At 49.4% G+C, this 17009-nt stretch overlaps 1 protein-coding gene across 2 annotated transcripts in view; it reads left to right on the forward strand.

Annotated features, from left to right (window-relative positions):
* The window catches only part of CDK5RAP2 (CDK5 regulatory subunit associated protein 2), a 168972-nt gene extending 152755 nt beyond the window's left edge, over nt 1-16217 (forward strand). For both annotated transcript variants that reach the window (XM_044265030.1, XM_044265031.1), the window contains 5 exons: nt 953-1218; nt 3032-3175; nt 10127-10253; nt 15611-15657; nt 16122-16217. In XM_044265030.1, the coding sequence (XP_044120965.1) occupies nt 953-1218; nt 3032-3175; nt 10127-10253; nt 15611-15657; nt 16122-16178 (641 nt within the window). In that variant the 3' untranslated portion in view covers nt 16179-16217. The remainder of the gene's footprint in view (nt 1-952; nt 1219-3031; nt 3176-10126; nt 10254-15610; nt 15658-16121) is intronic.
* The last annotated feature ends 792 nt before the right edge of the window (nt 16218-17009 follow it).

The following is a 17009-nucleotide window of genomic DNA, read 5'->3' on the forward strand; positions in this document are numbered from 1 at the left end:
GTCCCTGGTCCCAAATCAGGAGAGTGTTTGTCAGGATTTGGGGCTTCATGTTCTCAGCATGTCTAGCTGGTGAGCTCCTCCCCGACACCAGTTAATCGGTTCCTCAGGGTTACTGACCTCAGCAACATCACTGGGTCCTTGTTGCCTCAGATGGAAGCGCGAGCACCTCAGTGTGGCTTTAAGGCGTCCAGCGTGCACCCCAGTGGGCCCGTCCCGCCCTGTCCTCCTATATGGATGTGACCATCCAGAGGGGTCCCCATCCTGCAGATGGGCCCACACTCTCCTCTCGCTGGGACCGTGTGGTGCGGCTCCGTCCTTTTCCAAGCCACCCTTGTCTCATTCTCTGCCCATGCAAATCCTCCTTCCGCCCTGAGACTCGTCCCGAATGCAGACTTCTTGGTGCCACGCCTTTCCAGAGGCCCCCGTCAGAATTATTCATCTGTACTTTCGTTGATGCAAAGGTAAAAGCAACAGGCTTTACCTCTGTTCAGTGTAATTCTTGCTGCTTGTTCAACCAGCACAATTGTTGCTTCTCCTAGGAAGCCTTTCCTGATCTCTCTTCCTGCACAGAGAATTGATTATTTCTTCCTCTGAGCTCGGGCTCTTCGTCATCGTGCCGCTACCCCTCCCGCGTGGGGACTGATGAGACCGTGGGCTCATGGAGTGCAGACACTAGCTGGATTCGTCTGTGTAGAGCGGGGGTCTTTGCAGAGTGGGTGCCTGCTAAGTGTTGGTTGACCTGAATTGAGCTTCTCCCATCAGACGAATAAGGCCAGGGTGGGGGAGCAGACAGACGAAGGTCCCAGGCCACTTTCCCCTGTCTGTAACGGTGGCATTTGGGCCTGAAGGCCTTTCTCTGTCCTCGCACCTGGCTTCAGCATCGCCGAACGCAGCTCATCGAACACAGGATGGTGCCCCAGATGGCTCTGACGTCTTCCCTCTCCTGTTGTAGCTTCAGAGACTCCTCCGCCCTCTGAAAATGACACGGACTCCCTCTCCTGCCACAGTGGCAGCTCGGTCACCAGCAACCCATGTGTGTCCCACCTGGTTGCTGGCCACCGCCTGTGGGCCAACACGAGTGGCTGCCACGTCCTGGGCCTGACTGGGGACTACGAGGCCCTGTGCCAGCAGATTGGCCAGGGCCAGAAGCTCTTTGCTGAGATGGCCCTGCAGATCCAAGAGGCTCCCCGGCCCGCAAGCCCAGAGCTGGAACCAAAGGTAACCTGACTGACCGCCGGAGGGAGTGAGGTTGCTCACGGGGAGCATGAAGTGGAAGGGGCCACCTGAGGGCTCTGAGAGGCAAAGGACGCCTGCATCCTCAGTAAGGCCCTGAGAGGAGGGACCAGGAAATGGAGCCCACGAGAGCTCAGAGGTCAGGTCCAGTCTGGGGCTGTTCTATGGGGGGAGCAGTTACTGAGGTCTGTACTCTGTGTTCGTGCGATCTCTTCCCTGGGGTCATTCCTTCCTGCCTCATCCCACTGGATCCTCCTCACTTTAAAGTTACCTTTTGTTGAGGACCCGAGTGCCAGGTGCTTGTCATAAAGTTACTCACGCTCTTCCTCCGGGGGTGGGGGTCACATTTTCTTGGTCCTCCCAGACTGGACCCAACCACCAAGCTTCCGTGAGTCATGTTTTCTAGTCCCTCTTCTCAGGTCCTTACTGAGGCCCCCGGCTTCCTGGTGCCTGATTTGCCTTTTTGTTTTATTTTGTTTTACCCTACTGTAAAAGTCATTCTGTATTTTACATTTCACTAGACAATAAACTTTAAGAGAGCAGGGATAGTGTCTCTCTTACTCAGTGTTGCATATTTACTACCTCACACAGGGCCTGGTGTGCAGTTGGTGCCTGGTAAATGTTTGTTGAATGAATTAGTAAATGCTAATAGGATTACTGTTCTTTTCTGATCATAATCTTTATTATACAAGAACATAAAAACATCACATAGTGTTCAGTGCTTAAAATTTTGATATATACATATATATACACTCTTTCGCTCATTCATAAAGTTTAGTAAAACTGACTCCACATGAATTTCATGTTTTGACTCTCAGTTAACATATAAGCAATTTTCCTATCCTATTCAGTATTTTTCTAGAACTTTTGTTGGCTGAAAAATAAGCCAGTATGTGGCTGTAACACCACTTATTTACTCTTTGGCCATATTTCGACATTTAGGATGTGGCAAGCGTCCTTGTAAACGGATCGCTCAGGGCATCTTTGATTAGTTCATCAGGGGTGAATTGCTGGTGTGGCAGCTCCCAGGTCATGAACCTTTCAGGGCTCTTGGTGAGAATTATTGATGCATTACTGTCAAAAATATGTGTCCCCGTTTACAAGTGAGAGGATCTCACTACACCATATTCTTCGTAGAGTGATTTTATTTATAAATGGTTTTTTGCCCATTTGACAGCTAAAAGGAGGGCATCGTTTTATTTTGTAGTGATTTTATTTATTTGTGGAGACAGTGCTCTTTTCTTCTCTTTTTAAAATGTTTTTTGTTTTCCCTTCTCTGACTCATGCGCTTGGCTTTCTCTTGCCCTTGACATCCCCCAGTTAGGGTTCGCATGTGTCGGCGGAGGGTGAGGGACACTTTACGAGGCGCCGACTTCATATTGGCAGTGCGTAGAGCTGTTTAGCAGGGGCTGCTGAAGACAGAAACGTTCATGTTGCGTCCCTTGCTGTTGGCACCATTTGCCTTCGGGAGAGGCTTTGTGGGGTGGAGCAGTGCCAGTGGCTCTCTGTGGACCCTCTTCCCTCTGCTTGGCGTAGTAAATACACTTTACGCAGGTGGTTATTAATCATGCTTATTGATTGGGCTAAAATCATCACCGAAATTCTCTCATAATCTGTGATTCATCGGTCTTTAGGAACAATAAATAGGTGTCGTCTGGCCCCAGGCTCCCGCCCAGCATGTGGGCACAAGCCTACGGTCTGGAGATTTATGCTGCTCGTTAAAGCTGGCTTGTCCATAATCTTTTTCAATTGCATGTAACAACCTTCTCTCCCCCCCACCTCCCCGTCCCTCGTGCAGGGTCCACACTTGGCACCTCTGAGCAGGTTCGTCACCAGTGTGGGCACAGCCAGGCTAATCCTCGAAGAGGCCGCGAGATTATTGACGCTTTTCTGGAGGGTCTCGCTCCCCACAAATGGCCAGTGCACGCTTCAGTGTGAACAGGTAGGTGGTGATACGTGGACCCCGAGGCTACGGGATGCCACTGGGGCTTGTGTCTCAGTCTCCAGCCTGGGCAGACGTGCTCTCAGTTTGGGGAACATGTCAGAGGGAGGGGGAGGTGCCGTGTTTAAGGGTGATGTGTCAGGCATTGTGCTGGCTGCTTCAAGTGTGTTCTTGCCTTCTCCCCTGGCACCCCTGTGGGCTCGGCCTGTGGTCCTGACCTGACCATGGCCCCACTCCTAGCTTGTCTTTGTGGAGGGAAGTCCTAACTGTGTCTTAACACAGGGAAGCTGAGGCCCAACTGAGGTGACAGAGCCGGTTATCTGAATCCAGAGGGCATGCTTTCATTTTGTAGATTTTAAGTCCTAGTTTGTCCTTATAGACTAGCTCATTCCCTTCCACTCTAAATCTCGTGCATTTTTGGTGCCTTTCTCTGGACCATCTAATTCCTTTGGTAGCTTTCAGAGTCATACTGTAGGGGTTCTAGTTTCAATCTTTTTTAACTACTTAGAAAGTTTTTTTTCTTTTAACTATTGAAAATCATTTCTTATAAAATCATTGAAATTTCCCTCGAAAGCTTGACTTTGCAGCAACTTGAATGTGACCGAGTTAAGAATGGTTGATCCCACAGCCATCCTCATTCCCATCTTTCATGGCACAACCCAGGAGTCAGGCGGAGTGGAGGCCCTCCCTGGGTTTTCATCGGCAGGAGACAGCTGGCATCATGCCATGGCAAGCAACCGCTCTGGTCGTCCGAGAAGCCTCCCAGGAGGAAGAGCAGGCAGATGAAGGAAGGGTTAGAACTTTGCCTGGTGGTCTGATAGATATTGCCCCCTGCATTTATCCAACCTATAAATTTTTGCCAAAGGCCAGCAGGACGGCAGAGGGAAATTTGCCTTCCTTGTCGTTACTCATCTAGTTAAACCCTTTCTGACAGCTCTCAGATCTGTCAGCTGTGGCAAAGAGGCAGCAGCGAAACAGCTCTCTCTGCTCGGAAGGTTCTAATGAGCCTGTCCTGTGATTTCCCTCTAGGATCCTAGGAAGGAAGTTTGGGTGCACTAGGCTCGGGGAGGTAGGTAACCAGTCATTTTGCAGGGAAATCATGTTTAAGCCACTTTTAGCCAGTGGGGACATGGAGAGGAAGAGGGCCCACTGGGTGCCAGATCCACACTGGCCTTTCGTTTTCTGCTCCCCCACTGAGCTCTTTCCATCTTAGGCTCGATAACACAGATGCTCTGACTGTCTGTCTGCCCGGGCTCCCTCCTGGCTGGCTGGCTGGCTTCTTCTCACCTTTGCCGTCTCAGCTTCCATCTTACTTCAGGGTCAGAGAGGGCTCCCCGGTCACCCAGGCCCAGCGCCCTCTTCTGCTTCATCATATGTCGCAAATTACTTATTTGTCTGTTTAATGTCTATGTCTCTCTGTTTCCCAGGAAGGGCCATGTTTATTTTGTTCATATTTTTTAGTGAATAATAATTTTTTTCTCATCTTCCCGAACAAGAACTTGCCCATGTGATTTTTAAAGCACAATGTGGATGAAACTTGATGCAATGTTTTTGTCCCCAGTACACAGTAATGTCTGTTAAATAGACGGAATGTAGTTCTTCTTTCTTTTGTGTGTGTAAATATAAATTATAGTCACATCCATCCTCCCTGCCCCCCACCAGGAGACTAGTCTGGGGACTGGCCAGTGCTTATGATGACTCACCCTTCTTTCCAGGCGCTTCTTATATAATTGATTATGCTCACTTTAGCATCATAGAATTTTAGAGCCAGAAAAAGGACCTTGGAGTCAGTCTGATACAGTTGCTGGTGTACACAGACCCCCTGTGATGTGTTAAATTGCCTCAAGCCACTTTTCTGTCCCTGCCTATGTTTCATACAGTGACTTTTTCTTAGTGTGAAATGTGTGTAAAGCAGATTTACAAGTTTTCAGCCAGGAACCCCAATGGTTTTTTTGTGTGTGTTTTTTTTTGTTTTTTTTTTTTACGACCTAGGGTTTTCTCTGAGTGTCATTAATTTGCCTTTTGCATTTAATATGCCATCCCCTGCAATCCCTAGAATTACTCTGGGAAGTGTGTGTCATACACATTGGTTTATCTAAGAAAGTTGTGGGAAGAGATACAAATATATATACATATTTGTTTATAAAAATTTTGTTTAACTGGAAGGTTAAACAATAATAAGAAAACAGGCTACTTGTAGGGGTATGACAGAAGAGGAGGGAAGGGCATGGATATCAGATTTCTCTGTAAAGATCTCGTTTTGTAAATTTGATGTTGAAACTGTAAATGCTTTAAATAATTAAAAATAAATCAAAATGGGAAAAAACAGTTTCTTAAAATAGGTAGCAAAATGAAACAAACCTTACTATAGATACAGTATTGAAGGCATACCCATGCAAAAAGGAAACATTTCAAGACTAAAACACAGTAATTTGACTATATCCCTAGAGAGAAGTACTCTAAGGGTAAAAAGGACTGAAAAAATATTTTAATTGTTTTCAGCGATGATACTGTTAATGTGATGTTGGTACTGGTATTTTAAAACTGTTAAATTTCTATTGAAGGATAAAACAAATAGCTAAGTAGGTTAAGATTTTTACTATCAGGGAAGAGAAAAATTTAAAAACAAAGAAGTAAAAATCCTGCCATTTTTGATTTGGAAATATCAATATGTGATACATTTCCTATTAAAAACACTTATGTTTAGTCTTTAAAAATGTCCACTCCAGTACCAGTGAGCACCTCTAGTGCCAAATTGTGGTTTCTAAATACCTTTTCCTACTAATAGGAACCAGTACTTTTTGGAGAAATGGTTTGATTCTAGGTCGGACAGGAAATGTACAATATGAGTGTAGAGCATCTTTTCATCCTGGGGGAAAAGAGGGGAAAGGGGGAGTAAAACTTCCAGATTTTCAGCAGTTCTCAAATTATGGTCCCTGGGCCAGCGGCATCAGTGCCATCTGGAAACTTGTTAAAAAGGCAAAGTTTAGCGCCTCACCCCAGACTGATTGAATCAGAAAGTCTGGGAGTGGGCCCCGTGGTCTGTTTTTATAAGTCCTCTTGGTAGCCCTGAGAACCACTGGATTGAAAGAAACTTAAGAGACCTATCAAATGCAAAACGTGAAGTTCATTTGGATGCTGGTGAATTGGACCAGTTGTTCAAAAAAAATGATGGGCTCAGGGAAATGTATCTCCTGACATACATGGTGATACTAAGCAATTTTTATTTTTTTATTTTTTTATTTTTTATTTTTTATTTTAAAGATTTTATTTATTTATTTGAGAGAGAGAGACAGTGAGAGAGAGCATGAGCGAGGAGAAGGTCAGAGAGCGAAGCAGACTCCCCATGGAGCTGGGAGCCTGATGTGGGACTCGATCCCGGGACTCCAGGATCACGCCCTGAGCCGAAGGCAGTTGTCCAACCAACTGCGCCACCCAGGCGTCCCGCAATTTTTATTTTTTAAATAATTTTTTATTTAAGTACAATTAGCATATAATGTATTGGTTGTTCCTGAGGTACAGGTCTGTGATTCGTCAGTCTTAAATAACACCCAAGGACTCATTATATCACATGTCCTCCCCACTGTCCATCACCCCGCCACCTCATCCCCCACTCCTCCCAAGCAACCCTCAGTGTGTTTCCTGAGATTAAGAGTCTCTTATGGTTTGTTTCTATCTCTGGTTTCATCTTGTTTCATTTTCTTCCCCTCTCTTCCTCTGTAATCCCCTGCCTTGTTTGCTAAATTCCACATATATGTGAGATCATAAGATAATTGTCTTTCTCTTTCTCACTTACTTCACTTAGCATAATTCCCTCTAGTTTCATCAGCATCTTTGCAAAGATTTCATTTTTGACGGCTGCATAATATTCCATTGTGTGTGTGTGTGTATATACATAATATATACGCATACGCATACACACACGCACATCACGTCTTCTTTTATTGTCATTGTTCTATCAGATTTTTTTGTTCTATCAGCGTAGGTGTGGTGACAATGTTGTTTTTCTTTCTAAAGAATCTTTTTTCTAGAACTATATACCAAAATATTTTATGGACATGAAATATGATAGGCTTCTGGGGATGAGTTTAAAAATACTTTTAAGGTATGGATGGGCAGGGGTGTAGGTGAAGCAGGTTTGGCATTGGTTTGATAATCGCTAAAGCCAGCAGTTCATTATCCCATTCTTTCTACTTTGTGAATGTTTGAGATTGTTCAGTATAAAACAGAATTCAAGAAGCCAGCTCCAGGAGGCAGGCCGAACACTCCTGATCAGTGGGTGGCCTCCTGGAAGGGGCATGGGTCCCAGCTCTGAGCGGGGCTCTGTGGCCTGAGGGATGAGATCCTCTGTTGGGTTCTCCTCAGTGTCAGGCACTGTGCTGTACACACCCCATCTCCTTTCATGCCTTACGGGAGCCTCCAGAAAGGGAGGTATTATGTTACCTTTTTCCAGATGTGAGAACGGAAACTTCCTGGATTTGTCATCATCACAGCTGGAAGGGACCGAGCTGGTCTTGGAGCCCTCTTGTAAAACTGAAGATTTTAGTTCAGAGGAACAGCAGACATGCCGAATAATAATGCCTCGTTTTAGGTGCTGGATAGAAGATGGACAGGGTGTGTTGGGAGTGCAGGTGAAAATATAACCTACCAGTCGGCAAAGGGTCTCAACAGCACCTACTCCGTACCAGGCACTAGGGGTCAGAGGGAAGACTTGAGTCTCAGGAGAAGCAGCAAACAAGTAAATGATCAGTTAAATTCAACACAAAATGGGCAATGACGAAGAAAGGACTGGGCATACCGAGTGCCCAAAGGAGCAGTAACCAACCTAGGCTTCTGGTAGGGAGGAGTCTCAAGGAAAGCTTCCTGGAGATGTTGCCCAAGTTGAGTTTTGACAGAGGACTAGAGGTCAGCCAGGCAGGGGTGAGGAAACCATGGTCCGTCCTCAGGCCTCATCCTCTCTGCATCTCACTCTAGATGAATGTGGTCGGAGGTGATCCCAGTTCCACAGCTGGCTGTATGAGAATGACTGTCCCAGAATGTGTGGTCTAGGAGGCCATGACCTGAACACAAGTCTTTGAGGGCTCTTAGCGCAAGGAAAGAATCAGAGAAAACCTGAAGTTTAAATTAGTTCTGTTTTGGACGAACAGCTGACGTCCTTGTAGCTGAGACAGTTGGCTAATCTTGAAAGTAGGTTAAAGCAGGGAATCAGGAGATGATACATACCTTAAACAGCGTAGTTTAACTGAAAACAGTTAAATGTACATTCGGTTGCCTTTCTTTTGATGTGGGGCCAGGGCCTTTTCTTTGAATGTGGGTCTGCTGGTGAGAATTTCACATCTCCTTTCTTTCATAAACCACATCCATAATGTATGTCTGTCACTTCCGATTTTTGTTTCTTTAAGATGAAGAAAAAGTGTAGACACTTGTAAAGCAACTCGAATACAGCGTTCCTCTAGACTGCGTTCCTCCCACACCCCTCAGAGTTGATTCACCCACACCTAATTTGCCAGAAATGTGGTTTTTAGTGACTTGCCTTTATCAGGTCTTTCCTGAGGCATATGTTAGTTTTCATACAACCAATTCTCTTTCCATATACACATTTCATGGGTTTACTTAATGCTTAATTAAATCCCATAGCTGATTGCAAGTGCAACTGCCATAAACAAGTTTGGGAACAAAGTAAAGTGGGATTCCTTGTAAGCGGGCAGCCCGACGTCTCCCCTTTGGGGAGCAGAGGTCTTTCCCTGTCACAGACTGTAGCCTGTGCCAGCATATTGTACAGTCGGGGGGGATGATGAGAAAGGAGTGTCCTTAACTCTGTGAACCAGCTCAGCGGAGACTGGCTAAGGGAGGCTGTGGGGTGTGTCTGTTTCATGTTAGAGGCCTGGGAACTCTGGCTTGCCACCCGTCCACTCTCCCCACACCTCTGAAGGATGAAAGCTCACCAGGGATCATACTCTCCTAATCACACTTTTATATTCTCTTTTTAAAATTTATCATTAAAATTTTTGTTTTAATGAGCATTATAGTTTTTATTAAAAAAAAAACCTCAAACAATTCTGATACATTTTTAAAAATGAAAAATGAAACTTCCAAATCACGTCTCAGAGATAAGTCACTGTGAGCATTTTGATATTTTCTCTTTGTTCATCACATGTTTTAGACATCACGTGCGCGTCTGCAGAGACAGAGCTGTGTATTCAGTTTTATGAGACAGGAGTGCCTGGTATACAGCAGCAGTTCCGTCTCTTTTGTCACTAATTATGATCTTCCCACGTCAATAAATAGAGTTCTGCAACATCATTTTTTTTAAAGATTTTATTTGCAAGAGAGAGTGAGTGAGGGGTGAGGGGCAGAGGGAGGAGGAGAAACCGATTCCCTGCTGAGCAGGGAGCGTTGATGGGCTTGATTCCAGGACCCCAAGATCTTGACCTTTCCAATGAGGCCCCCCAGGTGCCCCTCCAACATCATTGTTAATAGCTGCAAAATTATGCCTTTGTATGTGAGTACCGTGATTTCTTTATGCAGACCCCTGTCGAAGCAAACCAGGTTGTTTACTGGTTTCTACTAAGAAGGCGCGGAGATGAGCACCCAGGAACCCAGGCATCGTCTGTACCCACAGAGTTATTGCTGGGGGTACACGCCTGAGCGTAGACGTGCTGGATCAGAGGGTTAAGCGCATCTTACAGTTTGGTTAAGTCTTTCCTGCTGTTCCGCCTGCACCATGCTAACTGGCAGACCCACCAGGCCCGTGAGTGCTCGCCCCACACCCTGGCCCCGCTGGATTTTGCCTGGTTTTGCCCGTCCGACCAGCAGAGAATGGCTTCTAGTTTCCATTCAAATATTGCTGTTAGTAAGGTTGAGCATCTTTTTGTGTGTGTTTTAATTCTCTCCTATGTGATAGGATATTTTGTATTCTTTGTTCATTTTTCCAATTCCTTTTCTCTTGAGACTGGAGAAATGAAGGCAGAGATCACCAAACTACACAAAAAGCTGTTTGAACAAGAAAAGAAGTTGCAAAACTCTGTGAAGCTTTTGCAGCTGAGCAAGCACCAGGAAAAAGTCATCTTTGATCAGCGTAAGTGAGCGGTTGGGGGCGGGCCGCCGTGTCTGACCACTTCACGCCTCTGAGGACTAAAAACCCCGTCCTGGACACCCACTTGGGAGCCCAGATCACCTGTCATCCTGCCTCCTATTTATGGGTTTCCTTTCATACTTTGTCCTTTCTGACCTGCAGACAAATAAATTCACTTAACAGACCTCAGTGGAGAGGCCACGTGCTGCCAGCCACTGTCCTCTTGCTGGGGAGACAGGTGCATGGCGTGTGCTTTGACAGGAATGTGTGTGGGGTAGGGTCTCAGGGAACACTGAGAGGGGCGTGGGAAGAGCGTCGTTCTGTCCTGGAGGGTCCGCTTCTTGGACACAGGGACAGCTGAGCTGAGTTTTCAGGAAGGAGTGGGTGTGCGTCAGGTGGAAAGGGGGCAGCATGGACAGAGGCAGAGAGGCAAGAAGGAAGGTCTTGTGTGTGAGAAGCCTACGGCTGTTCCCGTGGCTGGAATAAGATTGCAGGTGGAAGGTTGAGGCGGGAGGGGTCGCTGGGACCGGAGCTTGCTGGTGGCTGCTGCACTGGTCCGGGCAGGCCAGAAGGAGGGCCTTGGCCGGGCCACAAGGCTCCAGGGGGAGGGGATGGTTTTGAGAAATATTTTTTTTTTTTTTTAAAGATTTTATTTATTTATTTGAGAGAGAGAGAGACAGTGAGAGAGAGCATGAGCGAGGAGAAGGTCAGAGAGAGACGCAGACTCCCCATGGAGCTGGGAGCCTGATGTGGGACTCGATCCCGGGACTCCAGGATCACGCCCTGAGCCGAAGGCAGTCGTCCAACCAACTGAGCCACCCAGGCGTCCCTTGAGAAATATTTCTCAAGGCATATACGGAAACTCGGGCTCAAAGAGGCGAAATAACATTTGTAATGGCAGCGCTCGTTCTGATCCAGGAGCTTCGGAGATGGTGGGAGCAGATCCTTGTCCCCAGTAGAAACCTGCACACTACCGCACCCTGAGTGTTTAGAGCAGTGGCAGTTGCCTAGTTTCTGCCTGTGCCTGTGGGCATCACAGCCCTGGCCGAGCCTCGCTGTCCCCTATCCCTGTCCCTGTTCTGGGAGGGCTGCCGACCGTGGCGGTTTCCTCTGGAGCCGCCAGCCTGCCCCGTGCTGCTCTCTTATCCAAGGCCTACATTTCTGGGGCATTTCTGAGAAGCACAGAACATAGGTGGTTGTCAGGTAGGAGTTCTCCTTAGCCACACCCCTCCGACCCCCCAACCCAGGAACCTTCTGAAAACAGACTCTGCGAGACTAGCAGAGTTGGAACTGCAGAAGGAGGAGGCTCAGACCTGGAGCAGGTGCTAACTTGCTCCTCCCTGCGCATGTGGGCACAGAGGTGAACGGGATGGTTCCTGCCAGCACAGAGCGCTACTTAATGGGCAGACGCAGAAGTCAGCTGTGGGGCAGATGCAAAAGTCAGCTGCAGGGGAACACACTGAGTGTGTCCCAGCGGCCTCAGGTGGTTCAAGGCTCTTGACTGATGGGGTTTTGAGAGAGGAGTAGGAGTTAGAGGAGGGTAGGGAAAGGATTATGGCAGGTGGCCTCAAGGGTAAGAACTAAGTATTCAGGAATGTACTTAGGATATGCCAAGGGATTTGCTCTGTGAGACAAAGAGAAAGAGCTAAATAGGGACCAGGTCACAGGGGGCCTGTGGACAGACTCCAGAATGAGCAGGAGGGACCGATGTGGTCCACTGCATCTTCGAAGGTCCTTGTGGCTGAGCAGGGAGGGGCCAGGAGGCAGAGAGATGTCTGCGGGGGCTGTGGCGGTCTCCCTGACCACAGCAGGGATGCCTGGCAGGACTGGGGCATGGAGGGAAGGGGATGGTTTGGGCAGACAGAGGAGCCAGCTCTGACCGAGTGGTGGCTGTCACGGGGTTCTGGCCTGGGCTTCCCATCACTCAGAGAGTAAAGTGCTGGCGGGGCCTCTGGGGAGCAGTGCCGGTCGTGGTCATGCGTGAGGCGGCTGTGGGGCACTGGGTTAGAGCCCCAGGGTGGCGGGGATGGGAAGTAGCAGTTTTGCACAGCCGCCAAGTCCAGGGACAGTCGGGATTCTGCAGTGGCGTCGCTCTGTGGCAGCCCCCAGACAGTCGCGGGGTACATGAAATTCACCTCTCATGCCGGTGAGGAGATTTCGGGAGTGTCAGTAGGTCCAGATGGGCAAGCTTCTGTGGTGGGTCCCGCCTCTGAGCCCCGCGTCAGGAATCCTGGAGTCCTTAATGAGCACAGATCAAATTTCTGTACCCCTGTGTGACCTGGAATAAATGACTCCAACTCCCCGACCTTCTGATTCCTCATCTCTAACCAGAGACTAGAACCCCAGAGGACTCGGGCTGGCCAGACAGGCCTGGGTTCTAATCACAACTTAGTAAGAAGTGCCTCAGTTTTCTTATCTGTAAATTGGGTTGGTAATGATACCTAAACTTTTTACTGTACTCTTCAGGAACAGAGCACGTGCCCAACAAATGCTAGTTCTCTGCCTCCTTTTTCCCATGAGTTCAGACTGGAGTCTCTGTGTACAGGTGGCAAACCATTCATAGCACCACAAAAGTCTCTGACCACTGTCCCCACGGAAGCAATGTCACCCATCTCCGTGCCTTCAGCGCTCAGCTCAGAGCTGGGTGAGGGGTTGCCCAAGGTGGCCCAGCTGGTGGCCGACCCTGGCTTGTACTGACTCCAGTGCCAGGCTGCTCAGGTCTGCTCCTGGCTCTGAGGGATGAAGCGAAAGTGGGTATAGTGTCCCCTCCTCTGCCCCCCTCCCTTCCTGGGTCAAGCTGAACACCTCGTCTGGTCCCAGAGTCTGCAGGGGAAAGGAAGGAAAGCTATCACAGGGAGACCCAAGGACCCCTGCCATTCCCTTGTCATGTGATTGGGAACCATGGCTTCCCCTCCAGCCTCTGATCCAGGGATGCTGTCCCGACAGGCTCGCAGTATTCCCTGAGGTCACATTTGGCAAATTGCCTGTCACGAACTAGACGCCGAAGCTGGTGTCTTCCTTGTTAGCCCTCTGCTGAGGTGAGAGCCCGGCGTGGAGTTGGACAGTCCTGGGTTCGAGTCCCGCCTCAGCACTGGGCACGCCTGGATTTGGGATGAGCTTTTTTACTGCTCTGTCCTTTGGGCTTCTCCTGGCAGCAGGGATTTCCGGGCTCTGGAAGGTGAGCAGTACTGTTCAGTTGTGAGGCCCTTTCACACTTGGGGCAGGTGAGTCTTCATTCTTCATGGGGAGTCTTGTGCTTTTGGTACTTCTGGTCCCCCTTTGGTATGATTTTAAACCTCCACACCTGGGGTGCCTAATCTTTTCTGGGTCAAGGCGCTTTCGCAAGTCTCCGGGGAGGTAGGAGTTCTCTCCAGAACACATCTACCCAGACACATGCAAAGACCCACATGTAGTTTCCAGGGATTTAGGACCCCTCCTAAGCATAACCCCGGATGCAGGTGCAGAACCCCTGCCCTGGAGCAGGGGTGGGGGGGGAGGGTGCAGAGAGACAGTGGGCACCTCTGAAATCGAATTTTGCCAGTTAAAAATGAAGCCCACACTGGCTGTCTTTCTCCTCCCTCTCCCCCCGCCCACCCCGGTGTCCCAGATTGCAAACAGACTTTGTTACTTCAATGGAAATTTTTTGTGAGGCAAGAAATAAATATTTTCCCAAGGCCACCACATGGCTCCTGTTCTGAACGAGCCATTGGGGAGTTGCGCCGTGTGTGCATTGATGGGGAGTCTGTTTCATCCTTGGGCACCATTGGCCAAGGGCCCAGTTCCAGAAACCTTGATTCTGTCTAACCTGGGGAGCCCGTGGATTTCGTGACCCTCACTGAGGCGCGTTTAGAGCGGACCCCTGACTGGGCCAGGATCTTCAGTGGCGGGATTCCCACCGCTGCTGGTGTGTGTCTTGGACAAGAGAAGGATTCAGGGAGGACGTGGTCTCACTTTACAGTTGTTGCCCCGAAAGGCAGGCACCTGCTCTCTCCCGGGGCTTCTGATACACTGGGCATCTGCCTTGCACACAGCTTAGAGCATCTGATCCATGGAACCCCTGGAATCCTCCCGTTCAGGGAACCATGTCGAGATCTTTTCCCAGCTAAAGGACACCTAAGGAGGAAAAAATGCCCAGAGTTCCTGCTTTCCCCCAACTGATTCAAAGTCCTGCTTTAAGGGTAAAAATTGACTTTTTAGGACTACCTGCGACCCTTGCCTTGGGCCTTGGCACATGGGCTTGCTTGGAGTTAGGCAGACCGCCTTCCCAGAGCTGTGCCTCCAGAGGGCCTAGGAGACCAAAGCGTGTGGGTGCCAGTCAGGCCCAGGCCTCTGCCCACCATCACCTCTCAGACCCATAGACGTGAGCCCTGGGTCATTTGGGGGCGCTGGGCATCCGCAGGCCTTGCCAGGCCTGTAACATGGGCTGGTATTGCTGTGAGCCTGTAGCTTAGCCTGACCTTGAAGAGGTGACTCTGGTCCGCCATGGATTCTTTGGTCTTGGAGTTTGTGATGGGTGTGATGAAGTTCTAGAACCTAGGTGAGGTTCGGTGGGGTGAGGTTCGGAGCCGACGGCTAAAGAAAGAATTCTTAAGACGTCTCTGGTGCAAAAAGGTGGTTTATTAGAGCACGGGGACAGGACCCGTGGGCAGGCGGAGATGCTGCCGCCCCGGGTTGTGAGGGTAGGCGTGTCACATACCTTGCGGTTGGGGGGAGGTGGTGAAGGGATGGGAGATTTCAACAGAGCTCTCACGTGCTAAGGTGGGCCTACAAGGTTCCGGGGGGCAGGGGGGACTCCTTGCCCTTATGGCTTGATCAATGTCGTTTTTAGGTCAGGCATTAACATCAAGATAGTTCGGAGATTCTTAGTGGGGTATTATGACCCTGCTATCATTTACATTCCCTTCTACCTCAGTCTCCTCCAGTTTATAGTGAGGAGGGGGACATTAGGGCTTCAGGAAATGAGAGTTATTTGCCTCTGGAAATTTGTGCTATTGATAAGGTAACCTCCCTGTTTAGTTCTCTAGGATACCTGTAGAGCAAGGGAGATTCCTGTTCTGCAGGATTAACTATTTATCGTTTTATGGCAGTCAGGGGTGCCTGAGGAATGCTACACATATGGAGGGGAGCGGGTGAAGAGGGGGTGCAAGGCGCCAGCTTTTGCTTTGTCCTCAGCCAGCCTCCTGCTCCCTCATCAGGTGGATGGAGCCTTGCACACCTCTCTCGGGTCTGGATGCTTCGGGCTCGTCCACACGTCTTCCTGACCCATTTGGGCTTCGGGGGGTGCTTCCTCCCTGCAGCTGGCTTTTACACCGTCTCCCTGAGCGTCTGTGTCTAACAGTCCTTTCTTTCTTTCTTCTCAGTGGTCGTAACCCACAAAATCCTTCGGAAGGCCAGAGGAAACCTGGAGGTAATGCCCCTTTGAGTTCTGTTATTGAAAGCCCAATTGGGGCATGGGGGATGGGCGCAGGGCAGGAAAGGACTTCTTTTGAAAAATGAAGCTGAAGGTGACACCGGGCCGCAGGTCCTCCACAAACAGTTGCGTTTTTCCACCAGCAGCACATAAAAGGTTTCATTTTATCATGGCGTGGTTTCAGGGCTTATTCTAATTATTACATTTGTTTGCTGTTTTTATGAGTGAGAAGTACAGCAAACAGCACCTGGCACGTAGTAGGCGTTTGATAAACATCTCTCGAATGAGGGAATATAATATGATCTCATGGGCGCTGGGTTCTGTAAATATTTAGTGATTAAACAGTGTGTCTTTGAAAGTAGTTTCAGAGTAACAGTTCCACCTTTAACTCTGCTGGGGATCTTACTTCAGAAGCCCTCCATGGGACCTAAAATTCTCCTTTTCTCCCTCCCTTTTCCTAGCTTAGGCCTGGGGGTGCCCATCCAGGAACATCCAGTCCCAGCCGACCAGGCTCCTGAGGAGAAATTCCAGCCAATAAAGCTTGCGGTTCCCACTGAGCTCCCGCTGTGGCTTTGTTACAAGCGTGGTTTCGATTTATTGAGGGAAGAAAAGGACTGTCTGGCTGAAGGAAATCTGCTTTCCACTTTGTGTTTTCTCTCCAAAAGTTGGTTTAAGGGGCGTCGTCAGACAGCGTTCGGGTGCCTGGCTGCGAGGCTTCGAGCAGGCCCCGAGCTCTGGGGCGCTGGGCCCTTGACCTTGTGGCTGTGGCCTCACTGTGGCGGCCTCGGGTCCACCTCAGACTGGCTTCGTGCTCAGCCAGCTCTGCGGTGGGGGACCTCACTGAATGAGTCATTTTGATGTGGTGGTTCAGTGACTCCGTGCAGAACCTGGAAGCCCGGGTCCCGAACTCCAGAGTGGGACAGGCCAGGGTCTAGGGAATGGCATGGCCCTCGGATGCCTCCCAGGCTCTCCGCTAAGGTCCCTCGGGTGTCCAGAGAGGAACGACACCCTATGGCACAGCCAGGCTCTGGTGCCTGTGCTGAGCGGTGCGTGGTCGCATCCCAGGCCAGTCCCCTGGGGGATGCCTTCCCAAGGAGGAGAGATCCAAGCGAGGTTTAGAGCGGGGACTTGTTATTGCAGTGACAACGGTGATCTCTCCATTCTGTTGTCCCATAACACTGCCTCGTGGTTTGCTCCATTCTTGTCATCGACCTTTGTGGTTAATCATCCCCTGTCTTTGACCTGAGCTTAGTGATAGCCCCGGGAAGTAAGCCGGGTGGGGCTCAGCCCTGTCCGCAGAAGCCCGCCATGCCCCAGAGGGGCACTGGCAGCCCAGGAGCGCCCAGCTC

This window comes from Neovison vison, chromosome 9 (genome assembly GCF_020171115.1).
Source record: "Neovison vison isolate M4711 chromosome 9, ASM_NN_V1, whole genome shotgun sequence".
Classification (NCBI taxonomy): Eukaryota; Metazoa; Chordata; class Mammalia; order Carnivora; family Mustelidae; genus Neogale; species Neogale vison.